At 39.0% G+C, this 26014-nt stretch overlaps 1 protein-coding gene across 1 annotated transcript; it reads left to right on the top strand.

Moving 5' to 3' along the window:
• Positions 1 to 258: 258 nt before the first annotated feature.
• Positions 259 to 24441, top strand: PCYB_141330 (peptidase; the record flags this gene model as incomplete). The annotated part of the gene is made up of 2 exons (XM_004224604.1): positions 259 to 684; positions 715 to 24441. 2 exons carry the CDS (start codon positions 259 to 261, stop codon positions 24439 to 24441), a joined length of 24153 nt encoding a protein of 8050 aa, XP_004224652.1.
• Positions 24442 to 26014: the final 1573 nt, after the last annotated feature.

Genomic DNA, 26014 nt, shown 5'->3' with positions numbered 1-26014 from the left:
CGTTTTGTTCTTTCCCGTTCGAAATTATGGACGAAACTAATTGAAGGTTTCGAAGACCGTAACTGATACGTGTGCAGACGCTTATTAGCACTTTGCACAAGTGTGCATGTACATATATATATATGTGCATGGAAAAACGTGGCGCACGAGTAAGAAGACAATATAGGCAGAAGAGCGCGCGGAAAAATTATCCCGATTTTCGCGTCGATACACACGTTGATACCCTCGCAAAGACATAAATGATAGTGGGGGGACAAGATGGAGGAAGCTCTGGAAAAAAAACTGGTGATGAAGAGGTTCCTGAGAAAAAATGAAAAATTCCAAGATGGAAGGGGCGCGAAAAAAAGAGCACACAGGATAAGAATGGCCCTACTAAACATGAGCGAAAAAGAAGAGAACTGCTTTTTAATGGATGTGTACCCCTTAATCAAAAGTTACATAAGTGATTGCGTCCCTTGCTATTACCGCAATAGGACGTACATTTTTCGGAAGAGTATACTTAACATTTTCTATTCCATGATATATAAATTTAAAAAAATAAAATACATCATAGAGATTTTTGACATTTGTTTGAATCTCATCGTAAAGCAAAATGAAGAATACACAATTATCTGCATAAGAATAATTACTGAAATATGCAAGCTACATAAGAACGATTTGATACTGTTCGACATTTACAAATATGTGAATGTTGTTTCTTTGCATATTTTGAAGGCCTTTTACAAGAGGCTAATTGGTAAGGTTAAAAGAGGGAAGTTTCTCAAGTCGGCAATAAATGTGTATAGGAAAAAGCCCCCCAAAAGTAGATGCGTACGAAGCAGTGGGGATTCCCTAAAAGTAGTTAGAGAAATAATTTTCTCAAATTATGTTTTGATGAACTTATATCCGCATTTGTTAAAGAGTAATGAAAATTACGTAAAAATTTTGTGTAAAATTTTGTCCCTCATTAATATACGGGACTTTAAGTATTCCAGGCCGTTCTACATAGAATATATTTACTGCTCAAGTGATCTGATTTGTAAAACGTCGTGCAGTTACCATTTTTGGGACACTCATTTGTCCTTAGGGGAAAAAGCCCTCGGGTGGAGCGATCGTTGTGAGTGTGTTTTATATCCGCGTAAATTCGAAAGAGTTTACAGCTATTTGCTCGAGGATAGGACCACTTTGGATAAGAAATCCATCAGGGGGAATTCCCAATTTTGCCAGAGGGGGGATACGCATGTGTGCAATTTTGATGAGAGTAACCCGCAGGATAACGTCCCATTGCGTTGCGAAGAGGAGCGTGTTAAAGATTTGGAAATGAAGAAAGGGAAGAAGAGTTCCTGCGATACATGCACTGATAAGACGCAGAAGGTTGATGTGAGTGGCAGCTCTGAGAAAAACTCCAGAAACCGCTGCGATTACAATGCGCCCATCGCTTCGCTACTAAATGATAATTACGGGGACGAGTTAGGTTCCCCATTTGGTGATACCCGCAGTGTGTTCTATCGAAATGAACTTAAAACATCGAAGAAGCAATTTTACAAAAATGTGAATTACAATAATTACGAGATTGATTTGTTGAAGGTATCCGAGCTGTGGAGACTAAAAAATATGGTTGTGTACATGTTAATCTATTTTTTAAGGATGGATAAGATGAATAAATATTTTCATCTTAAAGAATTTCTTATAGAAAAAATTCTTGAATTTTTGAAATATGACACAAAGCATAGCATAGAAGAGGGGAAAATATTTATCGAACATATTCGGTTATTGTTACATGACAATTTTAAGGAAAATATGAAGCACTATTTGGCCCTTTTTGTAAATCCAAATACGTACAGGAGCTATTTAACGTATAAAATTAATGGGCAATTAAATGAACACGTGTTTATCCTAATACAAGACATTTTCCACTACTTTAAGGACCAACCTGTGTGGAATTATGAAGTGATTAAGAGTTGCATATCTACCTATTCCCAGGTCATTATGAGTAAGAAGAGCTCTATCTTCATTCAGAATGTGTGTGTAAAATTGCTAGTGTATATAACTGAAATTTTATTTGCAATGAAGAAGAAAAGCGCGCCGTACTTTGCCCTCTATTTTGATATTATAAATATTATGCTGCACAAGAGCCATTCGTTGAAGTGCGAATTGTATGGCCTTTATAGGAGGGGCCTCCGTGCGAGTAGGGCGGATGTAATGAGTGCAAAAGGGGGAACGAAACAGGGAAGAGGCTCTCATCTTCGTAAGAACAATAAATTAGCGAAGAACAAATTGTGCACAGATAGAGAAAAACTGAAGTACGACTCAGATCATCTGTGCAAATTTGTTTTGTCGCGAAAATATTTTCTGCAGAACTGGATGAAAAAAGAAGAACATTTGGAAAAAATTAAAGCGCCTGTAAAATATTACAGTCATAAAAATGGAACTAAAAAGGGGAAGACAGCATTGAAGAAAGTATTGCTTAATGACTACTACAAGTTGGAGGGAACGCACGACCTAAGTGAGCTCCTAAAAGAATATAAATTTTTGCTGTATGCCATTTATGACTGTGTAAGAAGCAACATATTTTATATTTATTTGTATTTTAATAAGGAAGCCATTATATGTAAGCTGGATACAGAGAAAAGGAGAAGAAGTAACATTTCAGAGGATCAAAGTTGTGACATTTTAAAGGAGGGATTAAACAGTAGGGGCGAATATGTGAGTAATGATTTGAACAGGAGGGACAACATTTTGGGTAGATCGACGGGGAAGGAAGCGGCAGTTAATGTGGATAGCGGTACCGTGGGTGGTGTAAGTGGATGTGACGACCCAGCAAACGTCAAGAATGCCAAAAAAACCCCAAGTAAGAGGAAAAGGATTAAAAAGAGCTGTAGTATAAGCAAGCGGAGGCGCCCCAGTCGTCCGAAGAACACCAACCTAAGTGTAAAAAATGGAGAATCCATTAATGAAGTAAAAAATGGTAACCCTAATGGGAGCTTCACGTTTCAAACAAGTAATGATAACATTGCTTCCAATTTGGTGAGCGAGGTGAGAAATGAATTGGGACAATCGCTCAGCGCAGGTGAGTATACCCGTAAGGCGGAAAATGGGAAATTAGCAGCTTCCAAGAATTGGGTAGCTTCTCTCAGCAAGATGCCTTTAAATGTGAGTAGCACCCAACATGAGGGAAATAAGTATATAGCTTTGAACTACCTGGGGAATAACGATGACCTCCTTATTAGTAATTATAACTGCATTGTGAGTAGTGGCGACATGATTGGTGAAATAAATGGAAGAACCGAATTGGCATGTTCTGTGAAGGATAGTTATCCATGTACCTACACAGTTGAAAAGGAATTGCACAGTTATATGAATAAGTACAATAAAGGAAATGGAAACAAACTGAATGGCCTTATGTATGGTTGCACTGTGGAAAAGGGAAAGAGTTCACATTTTTTCTTAAATGGTCATAGCAATCGAAATGGTAAAGGAATCATTAAGGGTGCGCATTGCGAGTCTGTTAACGAAACACTTTGGAGTATGGAGGGCGATATTTTTGACGAGAAAGGGAAGAGCATAAAAAGTCAATGCGTCAGCCAAAATGTCGTTATAGAAGATAGGAATAATCAGAAGCGGAATGTTGCCAAGAATGACAACCAGGAAAACGGCTTCAGAACGGGTAAGCTGCAACGGAAAGGTTCAGAACAGGGTGCCCTCAATGAATCCCCCGTTTATGACACTTTTGAGGAAATGTATGATATTTCCAATTTTGACGTGATCTACGAGCAGAGCAATTTGTTTAAATCCTATGAACTGAGTGAAACTTGGCTCAAAATAATACACAAAATTTTTTACCGTATGGTGATATGCTGCATATTATTCACGTCCTGTTTTTCGCACGTTACGGTTGAAAAATTGGGAATAAAAAGTGGAACTCTAAGGGGGGTTATCAAAAAGAAGACAAAGAACGGTGGATCGCATTATCCAGGCGACGTTTCTGAGGACTACTCCAAAGGTGACAAGTCGCTGAATCGCACATTGCGTTCTTACCTCCACATCAACGTGCACAGCTTGTCAAAGGAGGATAGAAGAAAAGTGTTCAACTGCATCAGTTACCTAAGGAATGAAGAAAAGAATTTGCTCTACATGTGTGCGAACAGCATAATTTCTCTAAGTGGGAATGACTTCCACATTTTTATGAATTATTCCATCGAGCCTTTATTCAAACTACTGTTTCAGTATCCGCAAATATTTTACATTTTCCAGGTGCTCGGTGCAGTGAGCAGCACTAGCGTTTTGTTTTGTAAAGTTTGTTTTGGTTATATAATTCAGAAAATGAAAAAATTTCCAAGGCTGAAGAATGGCTTCAAACCGTTTCATTATTTCAGCAAAAATGTTAGAAGTAGATTGGCAGCAGATTTATACAAGTGTAAACTTTTCTACAAGCTGCAGTCACCCTATGATTGTTTGCTGGATCGAAGCCATTGTGACGTTTTCCAGATGGGGAAGGAGTGTGCACATGATTCGTCCCTGAGTAAGGGAAAAAATGGGCCACATGGTGAGAGTGCCAAAAATAGCGGGGGTGGAGCGAATGGGTCACTCCCCACGTGCAGTAGCAAAAATGGAAGCGGTGCGGTTGCGAAGGGGAAAAGAAGAAAAGGATATAGTGCATTACGCACACTTGGAATCCAGGTGGACTACTTCGATTTTCCTATTTTAGAAGAATACGAGAATGGAAGCTGTGGTGAGGGAAATTCTGAACTGAACGACATAAAGTCGGTTTTGCTGAAGGATGCAAATTTTTTTAGAGAATTAACATACCATAATGATATGCACATGTTTCCAGGGTTGAGTAACGGCACTGTCAGCGCGACAAGGATGGAAAATTTTTCTGACCAAAAGTGGAAAAAAAAGAAACACTACTTTCTTCATGAGATGGAAGAACGGGACATTATAAACTCCGTCAACTTTGTTTCATCGCATGTTCTTAAGTTCGCAAAGGTGAAGAGAAGGAAAAAGGACGCAGGAGAAAGGTATTCAATTTGTTCTAACAGTGCAAACGGTATAATTTTGAATAGACCCATTTTAAGAAATTCCATGTCGAATAAAGGTCAGCAGGGGATTTATTCACCTATCAGGAGTAGGTCTTCACCGGGTAATTGTACACTTAGAAGGGGTGTGTTACACGATTGGCAATTTTCCCACGGAATTTTTTCAAACAAGGGGGGAAGTAAAACAACAAAGAAGAAAAGGAGTAGGCTGTACGATGCCTTTATAAGGACGAACGACTATGTAATGGGCTACAATTCATTCTCCATGAATAACACCTTTAACAGCTATATGTCATATAAGGACCTAATCATTAAGGTGACCCACTTTCTTTTGAAGGTGTTGAAATACTACTCACATTGTTATGAGCAGTTTTTAAGTGAACTAAGAACCATTTCGGAGATTTGTTTGGACATAATTTTAAAAGATAGTAAATGCATTCAAGTGGTCCATTTGGTGAAATGCCTTCTGGAGACCATCTGTTTTGTAAATTGCGCAAACGAATTGAAGGGGAATAGGGAGAACAAATCTGGAGTGAATTTTGCACTCAATAAGATTTTTTTTCGGGACAATTTGAGCTACATGAAGTGCATGAGGTATATCAGTGCGAGTAGCGAGGCGAATGAAGAGAGGAGCAAACGTGGAGGTGAAGTTGGAAGCGCCATGGGAATTGTAATTGGAAATGGCGGTATAATGGAGGACTTTTTGAAGAAGGGAAGCTCAGTGCAAAGCGCCTCGAATGAGGGAAATTGCCTTCTTAGTGGGAAGGAGAATAAGGATGCGTGTGGGGATGCCTTCAAAAAGGAGCACGTGGGTAGTGGGGAAGTCAGTGGCAAGAACGAAGCCTTCCGAAGTAACGGCGAAGTTAGCGGCAAGAACGAAGCCATCCGAAGTAACGGCGAAGTTAGCTGCAGAAACGAAGCCATCCGAAGTAACGGCGAAGTTAGCGGCAAGAACGAAGCCTTCCGAAGTAACGGCGAAGTTAGCGGCAAGAACGAAGCCCTCCGCAGTAACGGCGGAGGCAATCGTGACGCGTGCCACGATGCCCCCGGGCAGGCGAGGAAAGCAAAGGCAAAGGGGGATGGGGCGAATAAGGCGAACGACATAATTGTGAACGTCCTAAGTTGGTTCGAAAATGTGTACCTGGATTTTCCCAAGTTGTACAAAATGGTGTTGTGCGAAATGTGCCTGCAGCTCCCAATCAGTTATTTCACGAATGAGCGGTTTCACCTTTACTTGAAGTCGTTGCTAGTCTGTTTGGGCTCCAAAAATATGAACAGAATAAGGGTTGCGCTGAAGTCAATGGAAGAAAATATATGCATGGCGAAGAACAGCCATATTAAGGGAAGCATTTCCTCGTCCTTTTATTTTAAGAATAAAGATGGAACCATGTCGTGTATACTCACTCATTTGATGAAATTCTTGAGAAAAAAAATCTCCTTCCAATTCAACTTTAACAAAATTTACGAACAAAAGTACTATCTGAATGATTTGTTTAGGAACCCAGCAGATATTACTCTCCTTCAAATGGGTGTCATTTACACACAGAAGGTTCTCTCAGAGGAGGAAGTAAATAAATATATGAACAAAGTATACATGGAAAATTTATTTATCATTTTAAAACTGTATTGCAAATTTTGTGACGATAATGAACTAATGAATAATTACTACTTCCGTTTGAATAGCAAAAGGAGCGTAATTTCGCATTTCAGAATAGGTTTTTTTTTGAAGAAGCAAATAAAGCAGTACAACAGAAAGAGGTGCATTCAAGATGTGCAGTGTGACACCATAGAAGGGAAACTCTTAATGATTAAGAATGAGAGGGCATTAAAAGATGAACCCATTTCCATTATAAAGAAGCAGCTTGCAGAGGTGAATGACAACACCCCGCTAAATAGCAAGAAATCCTTGTCCCTTGACAACAGCAATGTTAGTGGTAGTTGTAAAATTTCGGATAGGAACAAAAGGAGGAGAAAAAATATTCCACTGAAGAATGAAGATAAATGCGAAGGGGGAAGTACCGAAATTAACATTTCGAAGGAGAGGGAAGGTCTTGTTGAGAACAAAAGTGTCGAAGCGAATGTTTTAAGAAGTACAAGTAGAAGATCCGCATCTAGAAGAAAAACAAGCAGTACAATGAACGCAGTAGAGGAAGAGAAAAAATGCAATAACACGCAAAATGGGCTATTCCCAATTTGTAATGAGAAAATTATTAAAGAGATCAAAAGTAATAATGCGGGACAGAACAAAAAAAACAACTCTGCGCATAAGGGTAGCACAGTAAATGTGGGCGTTGGACTGGTGAACGAAAAGAAGGATGAAGCAGATCGAGGCAACGTCAACTTCATGAAATTTTTTATGAATGGTAGCACTTCCGATCCCGCGCTCGACAGTATTATACAACACATCGATTTGGAAGAGACGCTGAATTATTGCTGCAAAGTTTTGAAGAATAACGTAAAGAGCAACAATGCGAAGTGTTTATACTATTATAAGCAGCCGATGATAAATGCGCACATGAGAAGCAAACTTTGCGTTAGGAAGAAAGCGAGCATATGTGTTAGGAAAAAAAGGAACAGAGAAAAATTCAGCCTCTTCAATTTTCATGAGTTAGCCAATCTGAGGAAGAGAAAAATGAGCGAACAGGATGAAGTCGCTGCAGATGATGGGTCGAACAAGAAACTGAGGGTTTACAGTTCGCCAAGTGAGAGGAACAAAAAATTGGTACATTCGAAATTCAGCAGTGGAAAGGATCATTTAAGCTTTATTGCCGAAGTGAAGCAACCCATTTTTAAAACCACGAAGGAGATGGGGGTAACACAAGAGGGTGCACTACGGACCAGTTTGACGAGCAAAATGGAGGGCATTTCCCATGGCGATGCAAATTGCACCAAAAAAAAAGGCACCCATTTGGCTAGCAGAAAGAAGCTATTCTTCACAGGAAACAGAAGTTTCAAGGCATATAAACGATTTATCGACAACGGGAAAACGAAATATTTTGACAGAAGCGACCTGTGCTATTACTGCATTTTGAAGGACCAGCGAATTAGTTGCTACCGGATAGTGCTTACCATTTTTATTTTCATTTTTAATCACTCAAAATGTATTTCGGATTTTTACCAATATATGATTAGAGTTGGTTCTCAAAATGGAGAATTTAAGAAGGGCATCAGGAATAGTCCGGCTGGTGTTAGCACCCAGAATGGGTTAGCTGAACTTACAGCGGGTAAGGTTAATCAAAATGGCGGCACAGTTGATAAAAAGCGGAAAGGATCTTCTAAATGTTTTAGCAACACTGTGGAAGAGGAACAATCCGCCCATATAAATGAGAAGAAGGTATGTAGTGGCCCGAATGAGCATAACCTGGCATTGAAGGAAAAAGTGAATAATGCGCATCGCAGAAAAGGGAAGAATAAGATATTTTTCGAAACGTGCAAATGTAGGAAGCATTTGCACAAGTATTCCTTCATCTACAACGGTAACAACGTGTTTATAAAAAAATTGATGTTCTGTTTTTTAGTCATGTTAGTGGAAATAAATGAGGGAGGAAAAAGTGACAACGCTGGAATCGACGCGGAGGGGGGAAATTCCAAAATGCTTCAAAAGGCTGAAAGCAACTGCCGAATGATATGCAGTGACGAAATATGGAAAGTCAAATTGAAAGAAATAGTTAAAAACGTTGTTAGAAGAATTGGGTTAATACTTTCGAGCAGATTTGTGCTAACAAGAAGGAAGAAATTCATCTATGTAGAGAGTCACAACAATGAGATAGATGTGGCATCGTTCATATTTACCTTCTGCAGCTTAGTCGATTACCACCCACGTTTTTTACAAATGAGCATTGAGGGATTGAACTTTATAGAAAAAATTTTAAAAACCATATTAAATGTACAACCAATGAAGATGAAAACAGGCATGAAGTGCACCTTCTTTTTTAATTTATGCGCCTGCATCTGTAATCTTTGTAATGCCATCAAAGTGAAGAAAAAAATATTCGGATTGTTACTCCTGTTGAGAGTAAGCCGAATTCTGCCGCCTTACTGGGTCAGATTTAACGTATACAATATTGTACGGGCATTGCTAGCATGCCATGAAAGCACCCAATTAAAATATGTACGAATTGTGCAGTTGTTAGTAGAGGAATGCTTTGCGTTAGTCATTTCGTCATTATTTACAGGTTATGTGGGGGAAATTAACACGTACATTTTGAATAACTTCCGGGGAGTAGATAATACCTTTGTGTATGATATAAGCAATTTATGTGCCTTAAATCACAAAGTTGATGAAGCGACACTCAGGGATGTTGAACGCATTAAGGACAGTGCAATTGGTAAAATAAAAAGCAATGTGGAAATGATCAGATCCTTTTGGAGCCTGAATAATAAAGAAGTGAACCGTATGGATGACCCGAATGAAGAGCATGCCAAACATGGGAGGAATAAACGTCGCCGCAGAGGTAGCCTTTTTTGGTACAGGCACGATGAAGTGTTCACATGGGATATCCTATCGTCAAAGGGAAAAAATAGGAGAAGTGAAAATGAGGTGAAAAAGATGAATAAGATTCTGGTGAATATACTAAAAATACTTATATTCAATTTAAGCAAAAAACAACACGACAGACATTTTATAAAAAGGGCCTTCATTATTATCTCAAAAGTATTGAGAACAGATACACGGGAATTGCTGACTTGTAAATATTCACCCACGAGGAATTTATGCTTGCAGGATCTTTTTATGAAGCACTTTTCTATATCGAACTTTGCCAAATCATCGTTGAACCGTAAAATTTCTTACCTCGATTTTTATTGTTTTTTTTTAACTCAAAAACCGTACATCAAATTTGACTTCCACGTGGTGATAAATTTGATAGAAACCGTTGTTAACATTATAGAGTATCTAGAAAAAAGGGACGAGGAGAATCGGATTTTTAACTACATTCTGAATGGCAATGTTCCTCGTTCGTATTCAAAGGATGGCGGAAATGGAGACCTTTATGAGCGAACAAATCTGAGCTTCCTTTATGAGAAGAAGCCAAACCATGGCGTGGACCACGCGAATCACGAGTTGAAGAGTCAGAACAAAAATCATTTGGGGGAGAACTATGGGGAGGCATACAATTGGGGCACAAACAATGGTTATGTTAACCATTCAAATGTAGGTAAGAACTGGCAAACTTCCTATAATCACAATGGGGCGGAAGGCGAAAATGTTGCACATAATAAAAACTTGAACGATGAGGTAATTATTTTGCAAAGCACCGTGCCGAATGGTTATAGTATCCAGATGAACAGCCAGAAAAATAAAGATCTGCAAAATTTGTATGAAAAAATTAAGAAAAAAAATAGAGACTACTCCGTTTTGTATAGGAAGGATTACGCCACCAAATTGGATAACAAAAATGAAGAGCACAGCAAAGATGTAACCATTGACGACATAGCTAATAAGTGGGCAAATAACACTGGCAACATTTCTAGGCGTTTTAAGGTTTATGCGGATGATAAAAATAATGAGCATCTCAGTGGAATGGATAAGCAGTTGAACTGTGAAAATGCAACGAGGAGGAAATCCTCTAACTCGTATCATTTTATTTATTTTAACAGCAAACTGACGGTGCTTGATAATGACAAGGGTGCTCTCTCAAAACGTGGTAGCCTACATGGGAATGATGAACTGAACGTGCAAAATAAAGATGTGTTGGATAAGCACTCAGAAGGTTATAATTGTCACATGGGTGCGAAGGACGTTGTCGAGATTAAATCTGAGCGAGGGGAAAGCCTTTACGTAGATCAAAACTGCAAAGGAAAAAACGGAAGTGCCCTTGTGAGGGGCACGATCAAATATGGAGTTTCACGCGGCAGCACGGGGGGCCCTGCTGTCAGTTTGTGTAACGGCAAAATGGAGAAAGAGGGGAAGGCACTGGAAAAAAGGGCCATGGATAGTAGTAGCAACCCCAATAACGGAGGAAGCAATAATCTCTTAGAAGAGGAGGAACAGAAGCGTAAAAATTGCGTAATGCGCAACAGTACCCCCAGTTACATTTCCACCAATCTTACGAAGTTTAAACTGGAAAATTCAGGAAATGCGAGTATCAGTTTTAAGGATGCGAAAAATAATTTGGTTCAAAAAAACAAAAGTTTGTTACGAAGTCATATGAAAAGTTTAAACGGATCCAACAGGAATGCTGCAACTAGTGGTGGAAAGACGTGGAATGACAATGCAAAGGCCAGTCATGCGAACTGTTATCAGGATTTTTATTTCAATGGCAAAGAAAGAGAGGAGGAGAAGAACGGGAGCGCGTCGGTCCATGAGAATTTTGTAATGGTGCCTGATGTTAGCGAGGATTCGGTTCCCATTAAGGATAAAAAGGAAAAGCTGGCGAAGGAATTTATTAAGGAGGAGTTTTCACAGGATCATAACGCGAAGGGGTATTTCGCACGTGGGCACATAGCAAACGGGAATATTGCAAATGGGAACACAGCAAATGGGAACATTACAAATGGGAACATAGCAAATGGGAACATTGCGAATGAGTCCTTTGCGAAGGAGCATCTAGCGAAGCAGCAACTTCTAAAGGAAGAATACAAAACGGTTATTGAGTTTTTTCTGTATTTCATGACCTTCGTGAGGATTTTCTTCAGCCACCAGTTGTACAAATATTTGTTGCCCACCATGAATGCCCAAGTAAATAAAAGGAGCGTGTACTTGTACAATCGGTGCATTCACATTTTAGTGAATTTTTTGTTTAGCAAAGATAAGGAGTTATGTGTTAAGGCTGAAAGCACTCTGCGATTTTTGATTGTTATTAATGAGCACGATAGGGACTCGGGGCTGAACGACAGCTCGGTGAAGAATTATGCGAAGAGTAGCAACTGCGTGGATAAAATTTCGGGGAAAAATGGCGGGCCCTTTAGCTGCACCAAAATAATGAATATGAACAAAAATTTTACAAACGTATGGAAATTAAATAAAATCGATTTGAAATTATACTTAAAGTCGATATTATGCAATTTGTCATATGCCCTACGAAATAACGGTTTTGTTTTGAAGAAAAATTTTATTATTGGTCTTAGCAAAATATATTCTTTTTTTCCCCAACTGTTTTCTCCTCATCTGATAGACGGATTTGTTCAGTATGTAAAGTTTTGGAATGACAAATGTGGGGAGGATAAATTTGTGCACAAGAATGTAGAAAAGTTGATGGAAGTTTTTTGCAGTTTTTTTACCAGCTCTAGATTAACATACGACCAGTTTAAGGAAATTATTGATTTGTTGTTTGGTATATATAGGCGCGCTCAGAAGGGGAGTTCCATTTCTCTACCCCATTTGGGCGAGTTAAACGGGTTGGCGGATATTGCAAAACGGGGCAGCGGCGCGTTCAGTGGGGAGAATCATGCTGGAAGTAATACTGAGGGATTACCGAGAATTCCGAACGCCGCCGCGGAAGTTAATCCGGTTGGTCATTCCGTAGACGTAAACGTGAATAAAAATGCAGTAGTTAGTGCAAATGCAGTAGTGAGCAGAAATGCGATTGTGAATAATGAGAGTTCCGCTGTGGGGAAGGGCGAGAACCAATGTGGCGCAAATGCCCCTGGCGTGGAAGTGCTCGGGCGAGGGAACAACACAGGCATTAACCGTGTCGGCAGTGGCACGAATGGAAAGGTGAACAATGGAAAGGTGAACAATGAGACAAATTTATCGAACGAAAAAAAACTACTTGAATATTTCATAACGAATTGCAGTAACAATGAGAATAGCGAAATGAACACTTTCTGCATGCGTGCGTTAAGTTTGCTATGCTCCAACAATCACGAACACGCGCTGAAGTACTTTATCCAGCAGAGACATAACCAGAAGGTGTTTTCGCGTTTTGTTTCTACGCTAAGGGTTAAAAACCAAGTGGGGTTTAGAAAATACATATGTAAGAAAATTCCCGCCCTTGTTAATATTCTGTTAAGATTTATTTGTGACTTTAAACCGAATGAGTTCCTGATGCATGTGTTTAGCATATACCTTTTTAATGTCAACGATGAGGATTTAAGGGAAGTAATTTCGTACGATTGCTCTAAGATGAAGGAATATGCGGGTAGAAATGTTGACACTAATTTGAAGGAAGATAGGTCTCCCCATTTGAAGAGGGGCGAACACAATGGGGAAGGAACAAATGGAGATGCACAAAGTGGGAAGTACAACCAAGGATGTGAGCTAAGGTGCATCCCAATTATGAACGTCAGTAATTTTCTGGTCAACCTTTTCAGCGTTGTAAACGTTGTGCATGAGGTACTGTTGTATGAACCGTCCTGGATATTTCTGAATTTTTACGAGGATAGAGTTAGGAAGAATAGAACGAGCCTAATCGAGGTGTTGTACTTGTGTTTAATCCATTTGATTAGTCAGTATTTATCTTTGGAGAACACTCATTTTTTAACTTTTTTACGGAGCAGAGAATGCAAAAAGTGCGTTAAGATATTGATCCTGTTTTTTCATTTTTCTCGTGATTTACTCAGGTGCGTAGTTTTGGACTGTTTTCCGCAGCAGAACTGTGTGGCACCTAGCAGAGCGCGTAAAACGTTAGTGCTGAGCAAGAACGGCAGCAGGGATGATGACATCATCTACGACAGTATGAAGTATAATGGTTACCTTTTTTTCCTGAGAACCAATTTGCTCATCGTACTGGCGTTCATCGTATGTACAAATAGAGATGAAGATTACAGCTATTTGCACACGTTTTTTAAAAGGTGCACAAAGAAAGGATTACGATTTAGGGAAAAACGATTTTTGTTTTTTACAGTTGTGCGTATTTTGCATAATTTTAACGCGCCAATTTTGGGCCAATTTTTTGAGACCTCCCTACGGTTTTTTGTTGTGCCTATACTGAAGGAATATATCAAGAGAGTCGAAAAGGTGAGGCACATTACCTTTGCGGGCGAGAAATATGGGTCAAGCTGTAATACTTATGAAAAAGAAATAATCAGTGAATTACAGCGCAATAGAATGGTCATGAGCGTACACGCGAAGTTGTTCACGCAAGCGGACACGAATCAGATTAGCCGAAATGAGAAAAGCAACTCGTTGAGATCTGATCACAGTTGTAGGAGTAATTTGTTCAACGTTAATTCGTACTATAACGCAAATGGGGGCATTTCCACGATTTGCAATAATGTCAAAGTAGGCAACAATTACGATTACGCGGGGGACGCAGGCTATAGGAGAGATCAAAATGGTGTAAGTGCCTCGAATAACAATGCGTATGTTAATTTGGCGAGGAATAACATCTGCGCGTCGGCGTTTATTAGAAATTCACAGAATTGTACGTTTGTACATAATTTAAATGACAACAGTTGTTCAGGTAGCGCAAATAATGAGTACTGTTTGTTTTATATATCGATTCATGGCGAAAGGAAGAACGTGCAGCTTTATCCTTTTTACAACCACAGTTTGTTTTTTAGCATAAATGAAATTTTCTACCTTTTAAAGGCGCTACTAGGTGGGGGAGCTTATTCGAAAGAAGTTATCATGCACAAGTTGGGCATTAGCAGAATGGTTGTAGATATGGTAAGTAGGATAAAATGCAAGAAAAGCAAAATGATAATGCTGAGCTATGTAAGAAGGTTTAACAATGAGTATGTGAATTTCCCGTGTGATGATGTAAAGCAGTTAAGCATTCGCAACATTATCAACGCGTGTAAGTGTAGCCGTAATGGCGATCTGAACGATTTGACGGCGATTTATCCGCATTTACTTTATTGCTATAAGAATGAAGAAAATAATTTAATGAAATTAAATTTAAAGGAGCTAACAAAAATAATCTCCCAGAGGAGAGAACAACATGGGGAGTATTCCAGCAAGGGCAATGTTTTACTTCGCCAAATAAAAAGAAGCCACATGCATTGCTATTACTGCAAGGTTTATAGTGGAAAACGGGTCGTGAAGGATAATAGGAAACGAAGCTACGTTTGTTACCCCCATGAGAATAACTTCTTTAGCAAACTGGCCAAGAACACGCAGAGTAGCAGGCATTTGTTCTACAAAAATGGGCATATAAAAAATTGCTCCTTATTCAACCATAGAAGGGTCATTCTGGGTTATTTTAAGAAGGACAAAACTGTGTTTAATAAAATCCACATTTTAGAAGTTGTACTGGCTCACAAGTACGATTTTTTTAATGTATACCCCTATGTGATAGCCTCAATTTTTAAGAATTTCGAAAAAATGACCAGTCGCGTATCTATTAGTGGGAAGAAGAAATCCCTTTTAATTCGCGCGTTAAGTGTTGCACTGACATTTATAAAGTTCAATATTTTCTGCAACTCCGTTCATGAGCTGTTTAGTTTGGTAAATGATGAAGTAGTTCTCAGGGAAATGGATCCCCTAGGAAGGCACGACTTGGAGGAGCAGAACAAATCGGAGGAGCGGAACAAATTGGGAGCACCTAATGGAAAGAATATACACAATGGAAAAAGTGATCCTCGTGCATTACGCGAATTGCGAGCTAAAGAAAAGGTCCCTAGCGCAGAACAGGCGAAGCATGATGTGATCCAGCAGAACGTGAAAATTGGGCAAAAACCGAGAAACCGGAAAAGAGAAGCTATCACTCAACGTGATAGTAGATGCATTTCTTCACACGTAGGGGAGGAGAACAAACAAATTGGTAATAGCAAGGGGGATGTAGTTCTGCGGGGGGATTCTATCCCAAAGAACAAATCGGGCGCAAAACTGTCCAAGCTGGCGAAAGTCATGTTAAACTATTATGTAAAAACTGGAAAGGATGATGAGAAAAGGCACCTCTTCCTCATCGGTCTTGTGAACGTAGTTAAGAAGTACAATCGGATATACGTTAAGTACGGCATATTAAACGTACTGACAAATTTAATTATTTCCAGCCTAATGCAACATGGAAACGAACTGCACGGAGCCAACATGACAAATAAAATTTTGAGCATTCTTGAAAATATACTGAGAATTAAAAATAATGTAAAGATAAAATATGTAAATGTGTACAAAACGCTCATGTGCTTTTATTCTATAAATTGCACTACGAAGGAGTATATCAGGAGGAGAAAAGGAAAGGGTGGAAATAACCCCCAAGTGTGTGATGATGGCATGTTACAAAATTTACTTCACAATATTATTACTTTGGAAATGCAGAGCAAGAAAAGCGGAAATGGCGAAGTAGCTGTGCGTAGCTTCAGTGGGTGGTCCAGTCATTCCAACGAAGGAGCAGTTGCAAATGAGCACGGTGGTAGAAGGGAAGATCAGGTTAGTGCATTTTCGTGCATGAACGAAAGGACATACAGTTTTACGAATAATTCTGAAGGGAGGGAATCCTTTAGTGGATTTTTAAACAAGGAAAAATTGCCCAATGACAATTTTGTGGATGATACTTTCAGCAGAAATGAAAGGAGTTCTATTGCGCAAGATTGGCAAACGAATAATTTAAGGGAAGAAAGCCTAAGCATTCCCCCCAATAGTTTCAACGGGATAGATAAGGACGGAAAGGATGTTACTGACAAGTCGCAAATGGTTAGCGCTTTGAAGAATGCTCTACTGAATGAGATGGGAATAGGCAATGAGAGAAAAATGTGTATGTTGAATGGGGACTTTTCCAGTGAGGAGAAGCATGCAGAACAAATTAGTAACGCGTACGAAATGATAAATAAGGGATACGGCATGAACTTGGTGAAGACCATTTATAGGGTTTTAAAAGTGCTGATGAAGTATTCGAATAGGAAAAGCGTTTGCAAAAGTTTGCACATTCTAAGTTGCATCTTTTTTTTATTACTCAATTTTGACAATAAGAGGGTGGAAAGGGCCACATTATTATTAATAAACCACATCGTAATAACGCACAGTTTGTTCGTGGACAATTTTGGCAGCATAATCGGTAGAAGTAGCCCCCAAGGAAGGGAAAATGGCGATCCTGATGAACCTAGCCAAACAGGTGTTAATCAGGGAAAACACGACACGAAGAACGAGCCATATTTCATGTTTAATAACCAATTTGAAAGGGAACAAAATGTCTCCAGTAAAATTGAATTTTTGCATGAAATGTTGATTAGCCTATGTCTTAGGGGCATGGAGGTGTATAGGAAGAACAACAGGGTGTATTATATGGATAACACGCTTTACGTAGAGGCAAAATTAGAAACGAGCCTGAACATATTTACGTTGTTCTGTCAGATTTATGATAGAAATGGAGAGAATCAGTACGCACAGTTGATTAGGTTTCTCATTTTGGAATATCTAAAAAGGTTGAGATGCATCGCTTGTTACTGTTTGAGGAAGAAGGGAAGATTGGCTACCCTGAAACAGTTGCTTTTTTTAATAAACACGAATCTACATTTAGTCGATAAGAAGGAGGCTATACAGTGTTTGGAAACCATGCAGGAGTTACTTCTGTTGGAGTGCAAAAATGGTTCCAGTTTTCATTTGTTCATTTTGAATATGAGTGAGTATCATTTAGCGGATGTGCAAAAACCTGTGGAAGGACCGATGGAAGATTTTTCCACAGACGTGATGTCCGACCGTTCTACTTGCCCCTCATCCATAGAGGAAGAAGAGAAGGAGCACAAAATTAGGAAAAAGGCGCAAGTGGAAGAAATAATAAACGAACTGAGTGACAAAAAGGTGAACAGTTTTCAGATTAGCCACTACATCAGGTATATAAATAGCGTGCATGATGAGGCAGGCACATGTAATTATATGCACAATTATAGAATAGCGAGGAGGTACTTTCTTTCCAAGGACAGGATAATATATGAAAGGAGAAGAAAAAACTGCTTGAGGAGCAAAATCTGTCGTGAGAAAATGAACCATAGGGAGATGAAGAACGATTTGTATGCACGTTTGTTCTGTAAGAGGGGCGATAACAACTGCGTGGGGGTCACCCATTTGAACAGAAATGTGCAGGTAGGAGATGTTCAAGGGGGGGGTAAAAATGGTGCACAAAATGGTGAAACAAATGGTGAAAAAAATGGTGAAAGAAATGGTGAAAAAAATTATGACAGAACGGCCGTTGTAAACGATGTTGCCAGCCCACATGTCAGGGGAATCACAAAACCGAGGAAGGAAAAGAGAAGAAAACGATTTTACAAAAGGTTGAAGTGTTATGATAACACCTTTGAGGCGTACACTATTGAGGAAAATCTATGCAATGATTTATTTTTGTGCAAAAAGAGAAAGAAGCTGAAGACGTTCTGGTCGTGCAGGAAAAATGAAAACGTAGGCATATGCCTATCATCGGAAGAAAAGGCACATTTAATTAGAAACTTAATCACCTTTGATTATTCGGATGACTACCATTGTTATGTAAAATATTACGATATATTACTGTACTTTATTAAAAGTCAAAAGGAGAAGTATTCTGAGAAGTACCACATTATAGATTTGAAGAATATGTTTTTAAGGCACCTACTGCCAAACATATTAAGGGGAACGTTTTCGTTTATTCCGAAGGTTAGATACACTTGTACGCACCTTTTTCAGAAATATTTTCTCTCCAATGATCTGTTTGAGTCCATTTGTTTTTTATTTAAGAACGACTATTTTAAGCATATCATTGATAAATATTTTGTGAGCCTATTTTTAAATGTGTTTTTTTCGTTCTTTAAGCACAACGTGGATACGTACGTATACTTGAAGAAGCGAACGCAAAGCTTGGTGCCCTTTTTGTGCAGACGCAAGTACGCTAAGGAGGAAGCGGTTACCGATGGAGCGGTTACCAATGGAGCAGTTACTGATGAAGCGGTTACTGATGGAGCGGTTACTGCAAACGCGGCGAGGCAAACTTGTTCTGAGAAAACGAAGAAAAAAAAAAATTTCAAGGCAAGGGAGGCGTGTGCGACCATCAACATGGAGAATTACAACAGCGATTTCGTCACGTGGAAGCGCTACTTAACTAAGTATTGCTCCGAACAGCAAAGTTTCGTGAACAAATGCCAAGAAAAGTTGATCAAAGCCAAATATATATTTAAACCAATTCTCAGTTTGGTAAATATTTTTAAGGAATACTGTAGATCGGTGTGGATAGATCTATTTGCGCAGTTGTTCAATTTTTTCAGCAGCGAACAAATTAATGAATTAAATTTTTGCATCGTTCACTTTTTGTACAACTATATCAGCTTCATTGAAGCATCTTCTAATAATTATAAGATGTGCATGTCGAGAGGGGAGAATGACAAAGGCGCTTCTACCACTAACATGAGTTGGAGGAAAAACAAAACTTTTCAAAATAATGTATATGGAAATGACTATAACGTGAACGTTCTAGAAACTACTTTGACGTGCATATTTAAGACTCGCATTATGCTGTACGTTCCCACGGAAATAATTTTATACTGCGCGAAGAACTTTTGTACGTATGAAATTTCCAAGTGTATGCTACAAATGTTGTTATTTTATAATTTGAGGAAAATAAAGAAGTTGGGTAAGCAGGGCGAAGTAGAAAATGCGGCTCCGATTGAGGACACGAATGAAAAGCAGGCAACGGGTGCGAACAAAATTACCACTCAGAAACCAAGCAGGAGTAAAAATAAGAAGCAAAGCGAAGGTGCAAATATGAATAACGGCGGAGTCTCAAATGACCGAGTGCAGAACAGATTGGTCATTGCCGCTAAGAATGAGGACCCCGTTTGCGCAATGAAAAAAAGCTACAATAGCTATAAGCAAATAATCAACTGTTTAATCGAAATAAATAGCGACTTGAATGAACGTGACAATGTGTACGCCCTGAGGACATATTACGTTAGGAACATTGAATTATCCAAGTCTCTCTTTTTTAACCATTATAATTTGTACTACAAAAATGAATATTCCTATTTGAAGCATTTTATGAGCTATGAAAATCTGAACTTAACAAAAGAAGAATTAGATATTAACAGAGTGAATTGGATCGACAGTTTGAAATATTTTAGTAAAGTATCTTGTATCGAGAGCTACATGAAATTAATGCAGGTGAAAGAGGGAATGAAAAAGAATGGGGACTCCAAATCATCCCAGTTGAGCACCTGCATATTGTTATCAGAGGAAAAAAAAGATGATCCAATTGTGCTCAGTTGCAACTACGAAACGTTGAAGAGTAACTACTTAACGAATTTGAATAATGTGTACTGCATAATAAAGGACAATTTGAAATGTATCCACGTACAGGATAACATGGGAAGGAGCAGCGCGGAAATCAGCAGTGAGGTTAAAGGTGTTGGGGTGCACCCAGTGTGCACTCCGGGAGAAGCCCTCAAGGGAGAGTCCAAAAAGGGCGAAGGTGGGGGAAGTACCAATAGTCGCGATAGCGGCAGTGGAACGGTTGTAACTGCGAAGAACGATATGGCGCCTTTGAAAAAAAACAGTGCCAACTCGAGAAAATCGCGAAGAAGCAAAACCAACAGCTTAATTAGCTTAAAGTTTAACAAATCGGAGGACGGGAAAATACAAACAACCATTCATGATTACTTTAAGAGCAATAAGAAAACGTTATCGGAGAACCAGGAGGGGGGAACGCACACTGAAGGGTATAACAAGGAGGGAGAGAATGCGGCTAAGCCGACGAATGAAAAATGCCCGAGTGGCGAGGGAAGCGCACATGATAGCAACAGCAGACGTAGTAGCGGGCGCGACGCCATAAGTGATAGCAAACTGAATAGCATTACCAGTGGGAGTAACAAGTGTGGCGAGGGCATCGATGCTAATGGCTCCCACATCAGCAGTGAGAATATCCGAAATGATAACTACTGCGCCCGTTACAACGATGGTTGCGGCGGTTGCGGCGGCGGAGGGAACGGTAGCATTGCCCATTTGTTGAAAGGTTTAAGCGATTGCGGGGAGGGGGATCACATGAAAAGCATCGTGTATTCCTACTTGGAAAAAATAATCTACAAGTTACAGGAAAATAGCGACACAATTGTTGAGAGCATGCAGGGGAACGAGAACATCGAAATTGACGAGGCCTCCGTTGAAGCGAACATCGAAAGGAATGTCGAAGGGAGCGAAAAAGCGAAGGTGGGAGCGAGCGCAGATGCAGGGGCGAATACGTTCAGAAAGATGGTGTGGGAAAGAGGAAACGCATTTAGTGAGGGTAAACATTTTGTGGGCAACGTGAATGACCCAAGTAGTGCATTCCTTATGAAAAAGTTCAAATTCGATTTGAAGAGCAAACACATAAAAACAGTTAAAGAAAACATAGACGATGGAATGAATCTGCTAATTAACAAAGTGAGGCAAATGTGCAATTATAAAAACAACAATTTGAGCCTTTTATTTGCACACGCGGAACTGTTTGAACATGCGCAAACGAGCATAGAAATAATAAGGGAGAATTCGCTAAAAAAAAAACAAGCACAGAAGGAAGAAAATGAATTGCAGCTAATATGCCTATTGCATAATTTGTTTATCATGTGCAATAAGGACAGTTCTGTGTATGTTTATGATGACATCCACAATATGAAATATGCCTACCGATGGAAGCTACTTTTTTTAAAAATCTGTAAAATTTTTATGGACAAATGTGGTTTGTCACCCTTTTCGAACGTGGGTTGCACCGAAAAGTTGAATGATAAGTGTAAGAACTATCACTTATTAAATCTGATGAAGAATATGAGAGAGATGAACAATATGTCGTATAATTATTTTGACAAGCTTTATGATAATTTTGTGCAGAAGGGTGGTAGTAACGGAAACAGCATCAGCTGTAGTAGCAGTGGAAATAGCATTAGCAACCATGGTAGTAACAGCGGAGGCAGAGTGCTCGATGCCAGATGCAGCTACATGTATAACATGGAAATTATAAAAATGAATTTGAAGAAATTAATCAACAGTAACATCTCAAATAATGGCTATAATATAGCACACAATATGCTGGAAAAGTATAGCAGTATCGTTTGTGATGAAACCGAATTGTGCAGAAAGAAAAACTACTATAAGAAGGAAAAAAAGCCAAACATCTCCCATGATGACAATTATCTGTACATTCGAAATATGGAGTACGAATATTTCAACATATGTATTAATTTGCGAAAGTTGGGGAAAAATACATTTCTTCAGAAAGTTGTAAAAAAGCTCAAATGCTACATTAACTCACTTAATCTTATTAACACATTTGATTTTGACTCCCTGCCAATGGTCAGTTATGAGAAATTTCGCAGTGAATTTTTCTACATGAAGGGAAAGATTCTGTGCAACTTGAATAAAATTATTTTATTTTTGTATAGAAATAATTTTATTGAGAAGAATTCCAAGATGAACTGTGACAAATGTAGATACATGTGCCAGGACATCGCAAGGGAAGATGAAGCGGGCTGTGCGCAGATCAATTCTGACATAGTTTTCCATGCTTTGGGGAGCCCTCAGAAGACGGAGGAAGAAAAAGGTTTAAACATTCCCAGCGCAGTTGCTAGTAATAATGATGACTGCAGTCCGAGTGACAGAGGGGATAACAAAAAAAACAAGAAGAGAAAAAAAGGCACAAATGCTGCCAACGAAACGCCGAACCGTTTGCAGGAAGAAATATTCCACAGTAGCATTGCTGAGGAAAAGAAGGAAGAACCTTTGGATGATAAAACTTTGAAAAGGAAGAAAAGAAGTAAAGTCACCAAAGCAGCTAGCGAAACCGCAGAAGATAGTGAGAAAAAGAGCGTACAAACGAATGGACAAAGTCCTTTGCATGAGAAGGAGATGGATAGTCAGATCGAAGTGAGTGACTGCAGAGAATCGAATAAGGAGGAGAAAAAAATAGCAAAAAAGGGAGATAAAAAAAAGCAACAGACGAAAAACAACGGGGAGTATACCTGCAAATGTGACCATAAAAAGTGCAACCTATTCGATGGAAATTTAATTGAGGAATGCTTTCTCTCTTCCCTGAAGATATACCCACTGGAAAACAATTCTTGGGCGCTGTGGGCCGATTACTGCAAGAAAGCTTTTAAGGAGAATAAAAACATTTCATTCTGCTTAAGCTCCATAATTTCCTATTTGATATACTCCAGCCTGAATACACACGAGGGGTACTACCACCTAAGCAGCGTCCTCTATTTGCTTAGCTCTGATATGAAGGATAATTCCATTATGCAAGTTTTTAACAAATATAATGATAATATATGTCCCAATCTTTGGCTGTTCTATCTTCCCTTCTTAATGAACAATATAAATGTTAACAAGGACAATTATTTGTATTTTCACAAAATTTTGTATGTCCTTATGCGGAAGTTTCCCCAAGATGTTTTTTACCATTTTAGAGCGCTGAAAATTGAGCGAAATGATAAGCTGTACTACCTGCACGAGCGTAAGAACAAGAATAAAGGCATGGGTGGAAATTCCTCTTTAATGAATAATAACGTAAATATAGTGAAAGATCCCGATGGGGGAAGGAACAATAAGAAAAAATTCCAAATGAAGGATGTAATATTTTTCTGTGATGGTGCGAAGCAGAGTGATTGGCACAACTTAAGAGAGCATAGTTCGAAGGGTGTCAGTGGGTCAATGGGCAGAGGTAACGTATCTCGTGAGAATGGAAGCGGTAAGTTGTGCGTGTTGAGTGGAGCTGACGCTGGGGGGGATAACACTCCCAGTGGGAACCGAAGTGATAATCGAAGTGATAATCGAAGTGACACGCGCAGTGGACGGGGAGCGGCCGCCAAAGTGAGGATGCGCGTGAACGGTAAAAACGAAAAGGAGAGCAGGAAGAGCTTCAAGGGGGCCAATCAAAGGGGCGAAAAGGAGGCTGCCCCTACTGCCGCAAATTCTCCCGTCGTGGAGAAGCAAAAAGAGTACGAGTACGCAGACCTATTTAAGGACGGCTTTGACCAGTTGATGAACATGTTTAAGAGCAAACATGTGGATGTATATTTCTCCCTGAATTATATGTGCAATGAAATTTTAAATTACACCCGATTGCAACCACATGAAGAAACGTACTACATGGTGGGGAAGATACTAGATCGGTGCATGAAATTTCCTTACGCACAAACACACGTGTCGACGTTTATTCAAAACATGACAGAAAAGTATATTTTGTACAAGCGATATAAAGCCAAAGTGAAGAAAAATTACACAAGTAGCAGAAGAAGCAAAATAGCTATTAACAATATGAATCTCTTTTGGAAGGAATTTAAAAAGGATGTAAAATTGTTAAAGAGAAATGTACGTATGAGGAGAGGAACCATGAACAACGTAGGTATTAAGGATAAGGGGAACATCAAATCGCATATAATGAACAGCTACACAGGAGGAGTAGAAAATAGAGGCGATGTGGTAACTCCCAATGGTGATGAACTAAGTAAGAACGGTCGAAAGGATAACTACTTCTCCTTGGAAGTATTTCCCCAAATTGTCAAAAAATGGAAAGACATACTCTTTGTAATTATTCATTCGTTAAATGAAATCAGGAGCTCGATTATTTTTCCCATTCCTTGTTTGATATGTTTTCCAATTTTCCCCTAAAAATAGAATTACCAGGTCGTAGGGTAAAATACATAGGGGAGCATTTAAACTACCTGTACGATTTAAACTTATATTGCCCTACAAACATTGTCAAGTTATACAAGCCTATAATGCCCACAGTTTTAAGGAACACCTGCATGAAGAGGATTAGCTTCCTAAGCAGCGATGGAAATATTCAGCATTACACTGTAGAGCCTTGTAATTTTATTCGGAGCAAGTCAGAACATAAGTTTACGCTATTTCAAATTTTGATGAATAACACCATGTTTAAGTTTTCCCAAACGAAGAAGAGGGGGCTGTCCTTTGGGATAAATATACATACTCCCCTGCACCCCAGTTTTAGATTAAAGGATGAAACATTTGAGGACATTTCGCTGAAGGAGCTGTATAATGATTACACGCTTGTGACGAAAAATGAGAATTATTCGCTAGATAATGTACTACTACATCATAGAAATCTTATCAAAAATTCATTACGCACATTTTTGCTGAACAAAGTCGAATGTGTGGTGATGGAGCAGGAGCTAGCGATGACGGAAACAAACAAAAGGAGGAACAATTTTCCCGATAAAAGGAACGAAAAAAATGGCACCGTTCTTGTGAAGAAAGCCAAGAGTGAAGAAATTCCCACAATAAGAGCCGCAGGAAGTATCGTAAAAAATACCATCCTGAAAAAGAACTTTTGTGATATTTTCGTGAATGCAAAGAAAAGTGCCAGCAACTCCAGTTTTTGTAGCACTGTTAAAAATGTCGAAGGAATGCCCTACAAAACGCAGATGGATTATTACAATTCCTTATCGTATGAAGAACTAATCCAGAATTTTAGAACCAAGGAATGGTTTAGGAAGTCCTTCAAAAAATGCGTGAGGAAAATTGTAAAATTACACTTCAAAGATATCTGCAAAATGGTGCCGAAAAATATAATGAAGAATTACTTCTACTCTCTGCACAACAATTTAGAAAGTTACTACGTTATGAATAGCCAATTTGTTAAGAGCTACTCTCTGACGTGTATGTTAAATTACGTTTTTTTTCAACAAAATTCATCGCTAGATACCATTATGTTGTCCAAGCGTTCAGGCAGAACTATGTATTTGGAAGGGAAACCTTCCTATATGGATTTTCCCAAATATTATCCGAACAAAAAAGAGACACAAAAGAAGGGAGTACCCTTCAGACTTACCCGGAATATTCAGCAGTTTATTGGGTTTCAAGGCCTGCGGGGAGCATTCCCATCCAATTTTTACGTATCAATAATGGCTCTAAAAAAAAACATGAACAATGTAAGAGACTTTTTAAATCTTACAACTTTGGATGATTTTTATTCTCTATATGTTTATGGGGAAAATAGAAAAATACTTCAAAAGAAAGCAAAGAGTTTAAATGATGAGAAGGTTAAGCGTGCTTACGTGAAATCCTTTCATGTGGACGATGCGACAACAAAAATGATCATAAAAGATGCGGAAGACCATGTAAGGAACGTATGCTATCGAGTTCGCTGCTTATATAAAAACAGATTAGATAGGAGGAAGAACGTTTCTCTGTCAAACGCGGATGAATGCAAAAAGGAGAG

Source organism: Plasmodium cynomolgi, chromosome 14 (genome assembly GCF_000321355.1).
Source record: "Plasmodium cynomolgi strain B DNA, chromosome 14, whole genome shotgun sequence".
NCBI lineage: Eukaryota > Apicomplexa > Aconoidasida > Haemosporida > Plasmodiidae > Plasmodium > Plasmodium cynomolgi.
This window is presented reverse-complemented; position numbering and strand designations above follow the sequence as displayed.